The sequence below is a fragment of the Equus asinus genome, chromosome 20 (genome assembly GCF_041296235.1).
Source record: "Equus asinus isolate D_3611 breed Donkey chromosome 20, EquAss-T2T_v2, whole genome shotgun sequence".
Classification (NCBI taxonomy): Eukaryota; Metazoa; Chordata; class Mammalia; order Perissodactyla; family Equidae; genus Equus; species Equus asinus.
In genome coordinates this window covers 37,132,280-37,144,983 of record NC_091809.1, presented here as the reverse complement: position 1 = coordinate 37,144,983, position 12,704 = coordinate 37,132,280, and the positions used below count along the sequence as shown (strand labels likewise).

At 52.1% G+C, this 12,704-nt stretch overlaps 1 protein-coding gene across 2 annotated transcripts in view; it reads left to right on the top strand.

Annotated features, from left to right (window-relative positions):
• Positions 1-12,704, top strand: part of DCPS (decapping enzyme, scavenger) — a 42,637-nt gene that overhangs the window by 25,599 nt on the left and 4,334 nt on the right. For both annotated transcript variants that reach the window (XM_014845419.3, XM_014845420.3), the window contains exons 3-4: positions 3,936-4,081; positions 9,551-9,664. In XM_014845419.3, the coding sequence (XP_014700905.1) occupies positions 3,936-4,081; positions 9,551-9,664 (260 nt within the window). The remainder of the gene's footprint in view (positions 1-3,935; positions 4,082-9,550; positions 9,665-12,704) is intronic.

Here is a 12,704-nt window from a genome sequence, read left to right as displayed (position 1 = left end):
GTTTTGTGGAATGTCCCTGGATTTGGTTTTGCTAACATTTCCTCGTGATTGGATTCAGGTTATGCATTTTTGGCCAGAATGCCACAGCACATCCCTCAGGAGGCACATGATGTCAGTTTGTCCCATTAGAAGTGATGTTAACTCTGATCACTTGATGTTTTCCCTTTGTGATTAATAAGTAATCTGTGGGGAGATATTTTTGAGTCTTTGCATGCCTGTTTCCCACCATATTTTCACCCAATGGTTTGAGCATTTGTGGGGCGTTGGCCACGGTCCTCGTGAAGTTCAGTTGCAGGTCATTTAGATAAGCACCAGAGTTCACTGTTGGCTACCGATGAGAAACTTAGCACTGGGAAATGATTGATTTTTTTTTTTTTAAAGATTGGCACCTGAGCTAACATCTGTTGCCAATCTTTTTTTCTTCTTCTTCTTTTTCTCCCCAAAGTCCCCTAATACATAGTGATATATTCTATTTGCAGGTCCTTCTGGCTCTGCTGTGTGGGACACCGCCTCAGCATGGTCTGATGAGTGTTGCTGGGTCCGTGACCAGGATCTGAACCGGCAAAACCCTGGGCCGCTGAAGCGGAGCACACAAACTTAACCACTCGGCCCTGGGGCCGGCCCTGGAAATATATTGATTTTTAGCAGAGAGGCTCTATTCCATTTGGGACAAAAATGTTCTTCCTGGGTTTAAAGTCTGAAAAGGCTAGATTCATTTAAACATTTGCTCAGTAAGTATTTGTTGAGTGCTTATTATAGGCCAAGTGCTGGGGATAAAATGACAAATAAAAAAAGATAGACAAAGTGCCTGTCCTCCTAGAAGGTACGTTCCAGTGGGAGAATCAGCCAGTAACTCTTCTCTATTGTTAGGCAGTCACAGGTGAAGAGAAAGCAGCCAGAAGGAGATAGGCTGATGAGATGAGGGCGCTTCTTTAGCTGGGACTGTCTGCAAGCTCGAGAGCTGACCTCTTGGCAGAGACGTGGGTGGTACAAGGGAGCAAGCACGACTCAGGTGGGAGGCTCCTCAGGAATAGGAGCAGCTGGTGTGGGCTTAATGTGAGTGAGTGCGAGTGTAAGGAGGTCTGCGTGGCTGGAGCAGAGACCTCAAGGGGGAGCACGGCGGTAAATGAAGTTGGAGACGGGGGTTGGGGCATGACAACGGAGGGCCATGTAGACCACGATGGCAAGCCAGTGAAGTGGTCCAGCCTGTCAGGAGGGCACGGAGCCCAGCCAGCCCCTACCCCTGACACCAGCATATGAGGGGCAGCCCTTCTGGTCTGACCAAGGCCGGGCCCCCAGGAGTGAATGGCTCTGAGGGGCCCCTCAGTGCTGCAGTGGGGTTTTTGCATCCAGGCAGGAGTTTCTCAGGAAAGGAAGAAGGACAGCAGGAAGTTTGCAGTGGGAAAATACCTTTTTATTTTTTCCCTGCGGCTGAGGGGGAAGGCAGGAGGGGGCTGACCTGGCGAGGTACCTGTTTCCTCAGCACCCTGGGTTGCTGGGGCAGTCTTTGACAAGACTTGGCAGGCCCAGCAGCTCTCTAATCTGGAACAGCAAGGGAGCCCCAGGCTGTGAGCCCAGTGCTGTGTGTCCGTTGCTAACAGGGCTAGGCTCTTCTCCAACATCAGTTCTGCCTTTGTCCCCAGCCCATCTTCCCCACGCCAAGGGAGCTCCGTTGCTCACAGCTTTCCTCCCACTGCCCAGCCCAGGCAGCTGAAGTAACAATGGCACAACAAGAATAAGAGCCAACTTTGGAGGAGCACTTCTGTGTGGGGGGCACTTTCTAAATGCCTCCCATCCACTGCTCACTGACTTCTCACTACAGCCCTGTAAGGTAGATCACCTGCCCAAGGTTACAGAGCTATTAAGTGCAGAGCCAGGATTTGACCCCAGGTTGATCGGTGCCAGAATCTCTGTTCTTCCCCACCAGGCTACACGGCACATGTCGTGGGACTTTCCTGGAGCCCACTGCAAGGGCCAAGGCAGTGCCCTTCAGTTGATTTCAGGCACTGTCTTGCTGCTTGAGATCTTGGTGTGCTGACCTCTGGCCTCTGGCCTGTGAGCCTGGGCTGTCAGAGAGTGGTGGAAGTGAGAAGTGAGAGACTGCTTTTGCTGCTGCCCAGAGGGTTGTTGGAGGCTGCGGTCTCTCTGTCGGGGTCAGATCCAGAGAGTCACAGGAAGTGGGCTGATATTTACTTAACGCCTCCAGTGGACGAGGTGATGTGTGTTGTTTAACGTTAGCAACAACTCTTTGGGGCGAATTTTGACTACCTTTTAACAGACGAGGAACCTCAGACTGATAGGTTAAATAACATGCCCAAGGTCACACAGCCAGTAAGGGGAGAGTCACACATCAGCTTGGGTCCAGAGCCTGTGTCTTCATGCCATGCTGCTTTGCCTCCAGAGCTGATGGACCAGAGGCCTGTGGTCCTCACCAGAAGTCACGTGCTCAGTACAGCCCCTTTGGACATCTTCCCAGGCTGTTGGAAGATGAGACTGGGCCTTTAGGCAGGTGTTGAAAGAGCATTGACTTTAGGGTGAGAAGACCTCGGTTCCTGTCTTGCCTCTGCCACGTCTCAGTGGCATGTTGGACAAGTCTCAAGTCCCTGCAACCCTTTTCACTTACCTGTGACATGAGGATTAAAATCACCTAGGTCCTCAGACCAGGTCTGAAAGTAGAGGTTGGTGGTCCTTAGCTGGGTCTTGAGGTACGTGGGTGAGTATGAGAATTTCCTGGAGTGTGGAAATGCTCCTGCAAGGCTGCTCTCGTGGGTTTCCCTGGGAGAGCATATCTGACTCTAGAGTCAGGGAGTCAGGGAGGACTTGGGTCTTTTGAGAAACGTCTCAGCTGATTTTAAAATACCGTTAACCTTTCCAGCCCTTTAGATCGATGTTGAAGTGCTATATATGGATGTTAGGGTCCTGATAACAGTTGTAGCAGTTGTTGTTAGAGACGGGGAAAAGGACTTCACCAAAACCAGGTGGTTTTGGACTAGGCCTCTAGCCTAGAGTCTGTTTAAGGAAAGTACAAGATTTCCTTCTGATGAAAACAGTGGTTCTCAGCCTGGGGCAATTTTATACCCCAGGGAACATCTGGCAATGTCTGGAGACATTTTTGGTTGTCACAACTAGAGAAAGGATCTTATTAGTGTCCTGGTAGAAGCCTGTGATGCTGCAGTGCACAGGATGGCCCCCACAACAAAGTATTATCTAGGCCAAAGTGTTAATGGTGCCAAGGTTGAGAAACCCTGGCTTTAAAATAGCCAGCACTTACGTAGTATTTACCATGTGTCACACATTGTTCTCAGTGCTTCACAGGTATTAACTTGCTTAATCCTCCCAACCCTATGACAGAGGGGCTATTATTATCCTATGACAGATGGGGAAATAGGGGCATGGAGAGGTGAAATAACTGGAATGGGGTCAGGGTCTCACTTGGGGTGAGGAAGGGACAGGTGGGCCTGGACTTACGCTCACACGGCTGGGCTCTGGGCCCGTGTCTTTGGCTGCTGGGCTGTGCTGCTGTTCATTAAGGGAGGCTACTGGGCTTTAAACTGGGTTTCCAGCTTTGGGTCCAGAAAGCAACATAGCTAGAAATGTGGTATGTGAGAAGAGTCAAAAATTTCATTCCTGTGCCTGGAACTCGGGGAAAAGGGCTAGAGTTAGGGTGATGAGGGGCCCAGTGACCCATCAGTGAAAACCTTGTGTTCTCCGGATTCTGAGTGTGACTCATGTCATGAATTTAATGGCACGAGGCACCTCGGGGGCACAGATCATGAGTGACTGTAACCTCTTAGCCTTTGGCTCCCTTCGTTAGGGCAGCAGAGGCAGGGCGGGGGTCCTCTCACTTCTGTGGTACCTGTGGTGACCCCCGTGTGATGGGACTGTGCAGAGCTGGGCCTAACTTTGCAGTCCCGGCCCGTGTTGTGTCATTGCAGATGTAAAGACAACCGTGGTTTACCCTGCCACAGAGAAGCACCTGCAGAAGTACCTGCGCCAGGACCTCCGCCTGGTCCGAGAAACAGGAGGCGATTACAAGAACATCACCTTACCCCACCTGGAGTCCCAGAGCCTCAGCATCCAGGTGACTGGCCACCGTGTCTTGGACTGGCCCAGAGAGGTCAGACATGGAGTGCTGTCCCCGTGGCCAGTGTATGTTTCTCAAGCATCTGTCCAGGGGCCAGCACTGTTCCACAGGCCGTGGGATACACAGAGAGCACAGTGGACTCCCTGCCTTCATGGGGCTTACCTCCTTTTGCACAAGTCAGACAGCACACAATATATAAGTACACGAGATGTGAGATCATGAGGGCTGTAGAGAAGCATAAACCGAATAAGTGGTGTAGAAGGCCTGGGGTGAGGTGGTCACTGTCTGATAGAGGATGGTCAGAGAAGGCTTCGTTGATAAGAGAGTTCACTCTGGTCTGGGGCACGCATTGAGGCTCTCTGGGAATCTCAAAGCAGCCCAGTTTGTTGGAAGAATTTGTATCTACTCTACAGTATAGCCCCTATACAGTCTTAGAATGGCTGTGCCCTGCCCAGGGGTCTGTGAATGAGTAGGCTTAGGCCCGCCCCAGTTCACGCTCTCATTCCTGGTTTCGCCTGCAGCAAACCAGCCTCCAGGAGTCGAGTCCCAGCGTGAAAAACCTTCCCTCACCCGGTACCTTTCCCTCACCCGGTACCGCTTGCATTCATTCCATAGAGGGCGGGACCCTATTGTCTTGGGTCTTGGTGCTGGGCCTCTTCTCCTAGGGGCTATATTCCTAAGTTGGCAGCTTCTTCTGAGTGTCTTCAGCTGCTGGGCCAGATGTAAGGCCATTTAGCTAAGAGATCCCAACTCCTAGGGTCTACGCCCGGCACCAACCAGAGCTTCTGCCTGGAATTGGCCCCGGGTGAGTGCTCAGAGTTAAATACGATGGATGGGTCGTTTCCTTGCTCACTCACTGGCTTTCAGTGTCTCCAACTCTGTACCACTCTTTCTTGTTCTCTTTGAGTATTTCTCACTTACTCTTGCCAAGGTTCAGGTTACGGTAGTGTAGTTTCCTAATATGGGAAACGGCCATTTCTCCCAGACCCAGGAGAAGGGTGGGTGTTCTGGCGTAAGGGGCACTGCAGAGTGAATTGTACTTGGGAGGAGTAAGGAAGGGGAGGTTGACACGGCCCATGGGAGGCCTGTGCCGATAGCCCTCTTTCCCATTGGGGAAGACCTAACCTGGCTACCAGTCACGGTCCCCTGTGCAGTATTTGCACAAGGCTCCTCCAGCTCAAACTGGCTTGATTTTTTTTTTTTAAGAAGTCCCAGCACTTGCTCTGTCTTCTAAGTAGAAAGGAAATATGTTTCCATCTTCCTAGACAGGTTCTGCTGTTCAGGATCTTGGAGAGCTCTGGAATACACATTCTGCTGCACTGGTTGCATATATATGAGATTCAAAAGAGGAAGCCCTTGATACAGTTAGTGTGAGCCGTGTAATGTATATACCTTCTTATACACCATTATACAGTTCCTCTGGGAAAATAATACAACAAAAACCTCAGTGCTCTACCAACTTCTGTTTGACATGAGCATTCAGATACTCTTTCCTAGCTGTTTCTAGCAAGTTTACAAACCCTCAGCTTAACTGGTAACAGTCATTATATTTATTGAGCGTCTGCTGTGTACCAGGCCCTGTGCTAGGCTCTGGAGGGTTGCCAAGATAAACGCTGATGATGCCCCATAGTCTTGTAGGGAAGATGGACATGTAGGCTGACAATTGCAATGAGACACTTTTGTGTCTATATATGAGGTACACTGGTGACACAAAGAGGGAGTGAGTGATCAGCTCAGACAGTGGCGGGCTTCACAGAGGAGGGGATCTTCCAGCTGGGTCTTAAGGGACAAATAGAAGTTTACCGGATGATAAGGCAGAAAAGGGCATTCCAGGTAGAGGGAGGAGCAAGTACAGAGGCACAGAGGGCTGGAATCATTTGATGCATTTGGGGAGCTGGAGGATCGACAGGAGAAGGCAGGCAGGGGCCAGGAGGAGGCATGTGCACTTTGTCCAGGAGACCAGGAGTTCCCAAACCCTGCTGATCATCGGGATTGCCTGGTAGGATTTTTAAAAATAGTCAGCATGGAGCCCTACTCCATCTCTGCTGAGTCAGAATGTTCAGGGGAAAGCTGGGACATCTGCATTTAAAAAAAAAATCTCCCTATGTCTAATGATCATCAGATTTGAGAACGATTGCATTGAGGGTCCTATACACAGTTTTAAGAATGTGGGTGATGTTATTATATTTAAAGAATAGGTTGGAGTGTGGTTAGGGGAAGCTGGAGGACTGAACCAAGGCAGAAGCAGTGGGGAAGGGACTTAAGAGGTAGGGCTCAGAAACTGGTGCGTTTGGAGGTGAGGAGAGTCTGGGATGACTCCAAGTCCAGCTTGGGCGATGAGTAGATGGATAGTAGGGTCATTAACCAGGACGGGGGATGTGGACAGCCAAGAGGGTTGATGTGGAAGACAGTGAGTTCCGTTTGGGACTTAGCGATCACTAGGAGCAGAAACTGCCCGAAGCATTTGACGAGCATCGCCCACTGACTCTTCACAATAGCCCCTTGGAGATGGGCTTCACAGCCAGGAGGCCTGGCTTAGCCTTAGCCCGCTGCCCTGTTTGGCTCCTCAGATTTGAGGTGCTTGTAATTTCTCAGTGAAAAATGCAGTGGATATCTGGATCAGGAGCATTAGAGATCATCAAGCTAAAAATGTCGATTTGTGAGTCATCAAATCAAGGCTTCAGCGTCAGCCTAGAGTTTGGATCCCCATTCTGCTGTGTCAGAGCAGTGTGACATTGTCCTTCACTTCTGAGACCCAGTTGCCTTGTCTGAAAAATACAGCTAACACCAGCCCCGTCCTAATGTCCCAGTGGAAATTTACAGACATGCCGTGTATCACATGCCGGTGTTGTTTCCAGCACAGTGTAGGTGTGGGGTGGTAGCATTACACATACACAGGGAGCGCTTCGGGGAACAGGCTGGGAGAGTGCAGTGCTAGGACACCTGGAAAGCATGGGCAGGTAAAGCGTGGCCAGAGGAGAGGGCCAGCAGGCAGGTGAGCAGCAAAGCAGAAGGAGAGTGAAGAGGGAGAGAGATTCCAAAAGAAGGCAAGGGGGTGCAGAGGGAATTGCTAGTGTCACCTATTGCAAGGAGGTCGTGCCAGGTGTGTTGCAGAGCTGTCAGTGCCCACCCACAGCTCCGTTATCAGTGGGGCTGGTCAAGTCCCCCAGGCTTGCTTTCAGATGCTGTCACTCTACATTACATAACTCCCTATGATTTGTTTTGTTCCCTTGTTCTCCTGCCTCCCTTATCTAGACTTCTGGCCTGAGACTTCATGTACATTCAGGTCCTTCCTGCCCTCCCAGGGGCCTTCCCATGTGGCCTGGAGCATGTGATCTGGGGCCAGACTCCAGGTTGGAATTGTGTGCACTTCCTCGTGCCTGCTTTCTCCTTATCTGCAGAATGAGGGTACTAACAGTTTGTCAGGAGTGTTAATCCCTTTGGGTACTTAGAGCAGTGCTGGACTCATCACCATCACGCCTTCGTGGTCGCTTGCCCCTGCAGCTTCGTGCTTGGTTCTCCCTTGCCCTTTATTTGGCACCACCCCCTTTTCTCTCCTCCTTTTTCTCCTTTTTCCCTTGCCCAGTCCCTCCTGTAGACTCCAGCAAACCAGCCTGTTGTCTTCACGAGGCACCAGCCCAACGTGACCTGGTGGTGGAGCTTTCCAAGCACCTTCCTCTGCTTGTGGGGTGCTTGCTCTGTGCTGAGTGCTTCACATGTGTTTTCCCACAAACAATCCTCACTGCAACCTAACATATAGATGTTATTAGCCCCACTTTACAAAGGAGGAAACCAAGGCTTAGAGAGATGATATCACTTACCCAAGGTGATGGCTAGTTGGCGGTGGAGGTGGAAAATGAAACTGAGGCTTGTTGGGCTCCAGAGCCCACCTGTTCTCTCTGGTGCCACACATTGCTTTCCACTGGGAGGTGGGACCTCCTTATCTGTGGGCAAAGACAGAGCCCCAGGGAGGCCTGCTTACAGTGGCTGCACCAGGGCTCTCTGTGGAGAGTTGCCACCCCTCTCCATGCCTTTTATTTTGGGGATGCTTCAGGTCAGATTCTAGCTGGCTTTTTTCTCCAGTAGCACATTCCCAGAGAGATTTCCAGTTGGCGAGGAAATGCCTCTGTGGGAGTTTGTCGACAGGCTGGGCTGTGCTGTGCATTGCCCTGGCCTCGCTACATGAGGAAGCCACTGCTGGGTGTTGTCCGGAACCCTTCCAGGAAGTGGTATGGCCAGGCTCTTCTTGGGAAGGGCCCCTTTGGAGTGGGTGGACCACATTGTGGCGAACCTCTGGGTCTTACCAGGGGATCTGGGAGGCCCAGATATTCCAGGCGGGTACCCTCTGCTCCCTCCCTCTCCATCTCAGATCGTTGCATTTGACCTCAGCCATGCTGACCCAGAGCCGAGGATGTAGCGCATTGTGCTCAGCCCTCCAAATTCAGGGGATGAAGTGTGCAGGCGCTAAACCAGCCCCCTGCCCCCTGCCTTTGCTGACATTGCTTGTGCCAGTACTTGTGGGGGTGGGCAGAGGAGCCCTATACTGGTCTGGTTGTGTCAGTGCCCTGACCTCCCAATCTGCTCCCCTCAGTGACCTTGGAGGCCCTTCACAACTGAGAGGCAGAAGGGGCAGCAGTGTGATCCCAGCCACTGCCATGTCTCTGGCTCTCCAGCAGGGTTCTCTCTCGGATTGGGGGAGAGAATTCATGGACCTGGAAGGAAGTTGAGTTTGCAAAGAGCTCTCAGAGCTCTGGGGAAGTGGAGAGGAGTGGAGGTCCTTGGGTTTGAGCCCTGTGAGAACAGGGGCCTTCTTATCTTAACCTCCCTGCAGGCTGGCTTCTTCAGAAAGGCTGTGTCCTTGGGATCCACGCAGTGCCCTAGGAAAGGTCCCCTGAAGACTGTTGACAGCAGCTGATGAAAGGGTGTGAGGAAGGGCCAGAAGCCCTGGGTTGACAGGAAAGGTCTGCATAATCACCGTCTCCAGGTGGGGGTCGGTTCTGCTCTGTCATGTGGGGACTGTGTCATGTGAGATGCTGTGGCTTCAGGCAGGCGGAGGTGCTGATCCCACCCCTAACACCCCTGTGGCCTGAATAAAGTGGGAAGGTGCCACAGAGACAGCTTTTCCCGAGTCCTGTGGGCAGTGGAGGGGGAGGGTGCAGAGCAGGCCTGTGAGGCTACAGCAGAGCGTGTACTCAGTGCTGACCAGGAAGAGCCTAAAAAGCTGCCCCATCCAAGCTGCCGTGGCCCCTGTGGGGACTGCTGTGGTGGTCAAGTTTCAGCTGTGCTAGGCCCCCAAGAGCAGATCACTGGGGACAGGACAGCCTGATTGTAGATCCCCTGAGCTTAGTGGCCTTTCATGACTTGGCTGTCCTTCCTTGAGGGGCCAGCGAGCTCACCTAGCTCAGTCTGGGGTGGCTTGCCAGTGGTGGTGTGTGGTACATGAACCCTTTCTCCCCCTCCTTCCAGTGGGTGTATAACATTCTCGACAAGAAAGCAGAAGCTGACCGGATTGTTTTTGAGAACCCGGATCCCTCTGACGGCTTTGTTCTCATCCCTGACCTCAAGTGGAACCAACAGCAGGTAAGATTTCTTGCTGGGCCCTCTGGTCTCTGAGTACCCTGCTCCAGGTTGCTGGCCATCCTCAATCCTGCCCTTCTTTCTCCTGTTGGTCTCTCTCTCTAACCAGATTGTAATTAACCAACAAGGGGAGGCCTGAGCTCTGCGGTGAGAGTGCATACCTGTCCTGTTTACACCTTAATGGGTCAGCTTACAGCCCTTCCTGGCTTTCGTCCCATCCACTGGCAAGAATGGGGTGGTGTTTGCATCCAGAACCACTTGGGCTGTTCCTTAACTAGCCAAGTGGCTTGGGCTGCCACCCTCACTTCCAGGAGCACCTGCAGCCCTCAGGTGGACTGTGTACATTCTCTCCGTCCCCCTGGACACCAGCACGCCCTGGCAGGCCCATGGTCTGAAGTACTGGCAGGCAGGAGCCATGGCGACCAACCCGAAGAGTCCCCTCCACAGCCCGAGTCACAGAGGAGGTCTTCCAGTGGCCCAGGCTTCCACCCAAGCCTCTCAGCTCTGTTTCCTGGCCTCCATGTGCTCCTCACTTCTCCTCACCCTCTAAGGAGCAGGTTTCCCTTGGAGCCGTCTGCACTCACACTGTCCGTCTCCAGTCCTTGGTAGCTTCTCTCTGTCTCTCCACCTTCTTGCTTCCCTTCCTCACTCTCCCACACCGGCTCATCACCAGTCACAGCTTACATGGCCTCTTTGGGTGGACTCATACCCTGACAGTAATGGGAACAGGCAGAGCACCATGTGACAGGAAGTGCTATTCCACTACATGCTGGAATCAGGCCGGGCTCCGCCTGCAGCAGGACAGGGGCCAGGATGAGGCCGAAGAAGCCAGATGGGATTGCTGGGTAGGAAGCGGGGAGTAGATTAAGGCCCCCTCTCCTCCAGTTCAAATCTTTGAGTAATCCAAGCTCAGATTTGCCACTGTGCTCTCAAGTGGGCCCTTCTGGTTTCTGTGCTCCTCATGCGGTCACAAGACTCTCACGCTGAGACGTTGTTCTGGAGTCTGGCCCGGTCCGCCTCTCCGTGGACGCCTTCTCTCTTGCTTTCTCAGTTGCAGCCTGCCCTTTAGGCCTTTGGGTCCTAAACTGAGCTTACCTGCAGTTTGCTTGGTTTTGGTTTGGTGGTTCCTAGACCTGCCATGCCATTCCTTCACTGCCATAATGGGGCCCTGGGGGCCTGTGGGGTACTGGGCCAGGATTTTGGCTCAGAGGCACACAGGCAACTGAGTGCCGCCTTGGGAGTTCCTGAACACAGTTTGAGGGGTGGTAGGGAATTTGAAGGGTGTTTCCAGAAGTTGCAGCTCTGAGTGATGATTTGTTAGAACCAGCTGATATCAAAGCAGACAGCTCCCCTGTGTGGGGTGTGCAGTGAGAGAGGCTACAAGAACACCGGCCTGCAGCTTACCCCCAGCCCAGGCCTTGAGGGAGGAACCAGGACTGGCTCTGGAGACGTTTGGGAGCTGGGACAAAGCCACAGAATAGGAATGCTGGTGGCAGCTCTGGGCGATGCCTGTGTGCATCTCTGCAGCCCCCCTGTCTGTGCCCCTGGGCAGCCCTACTCCTGGAGGTTCTGCGTCTCAAACTGGGTCATGGGAGGTGGGTTGTGGGGCAGGAGGAACTTGTGACTCACAAGGTCCTTCAAGACTGAAGAGCTTATGATTTGAAGGAGGATGGTGGTCTGACAGCTGTGCAGGGACAACAGAAGATTGACTTGTGCAACCCCATTCAAAGAGCCCTGAGCACACTTGAGCCCATGGCCCTGAGAACAGAAGTCTGGCCCTGAGAGCAGAAGTGCGTCATCCTTCTGACCTGGTGCTGGCAGGCATCCTGTCTGGCCTGCCAGTGGAACTGCCCTCTCTCTGTCTCCTTTAAGACAGAAAAGGGAGCCAGCCTGGTGGCTTTGTGGTTAAGTTTGCACACACCGCTTCAGCGGCCCGGGGTTCACCAGTTCGAGTCCCAGGTGCGGACCTAGCTCCTCTTATCAAGCCATGCTGTGGCAGGCGTCTCACACCTTCTTGCTTAGGATTAATAAAATAGAGGAGGATGTGCACAGCGTTAGCTCAGGGCCAGTCTTCCTCAGCAAAAAGAGGAGGATTGGCAGTGGATGTTAGCTCAGGGCTGATCTTTCTTCAAAAAAAAAAAAAAACAGAAAAGGCTTCAGAAAGTCCGTTGGGCTCCCAGCCACAGGCTGAGGTGACTCACCCTCAGGGGTTGTGAACTGGCCAGCTTAAATGTGACTTCCCGTGATGGCCTACAGGTGCTATTGTTGTTAACCTTTGCTTAATTAGCACTTGTCTCTCAGTAGTGCCATACTTGGCTGACTTGTGACAGAACACAGAGATCATCAGCTTACTTAGAATCAGGCAGTATATCCTGCAGGCAGACACGCCAGGCCTGGACGGCTGCTCTTTGTCCTTGCACAGGGGAGGACTGAGGAGGGCTGTGCTCTGGCATTTGCTTTCAGGAGCCTTCCTAGCCACCCTGCAATCTCCTGCTGCCACTTCTCCCGGAAGTAAATCTTTATTCCCCCCAGTCGTGGTCCAGGATTAAAGAGACTCTTTGTCCATATGTCCATCCATCTATTCATTCCACAAATATTTATCCAGTGCCTGATGTTTGCTGGGGATGCTGCATCCCTGGAGGTTGTAACATCCCTTCCTCAGTTCTCTTAAGAGATCACCTATATATGCTCTTTTATTTACCTTTTTTTGTGCGTCTAGTTAATACACGCACATGGTAAAAATGCAAATAGTAGAGACTGTGCAGTGAAAGTAAGTTCCTCAGCCCACATTCCTCCCTTTCCCTCCCCAGAAGGGACTGTTTCCCCAGAAAAGATCGTTTCTTTGTCTCTCCTTCAGAGGTTGTCTTTGCATATTGGATGTCCAAGGGTCTGTGTATGTGTTTACAGAGACACACATGCCCTTTCAGTGCTTATGAGTTAGGTTCTTTGGTCTAAAGTTCTCAGACCAGGGAACTCTTCCTTTGCGTCTCTCCAGGATTGGAGAGAAGGCTCTCCAAAGCTCCAGCTGTGGCTTTGATTTTAC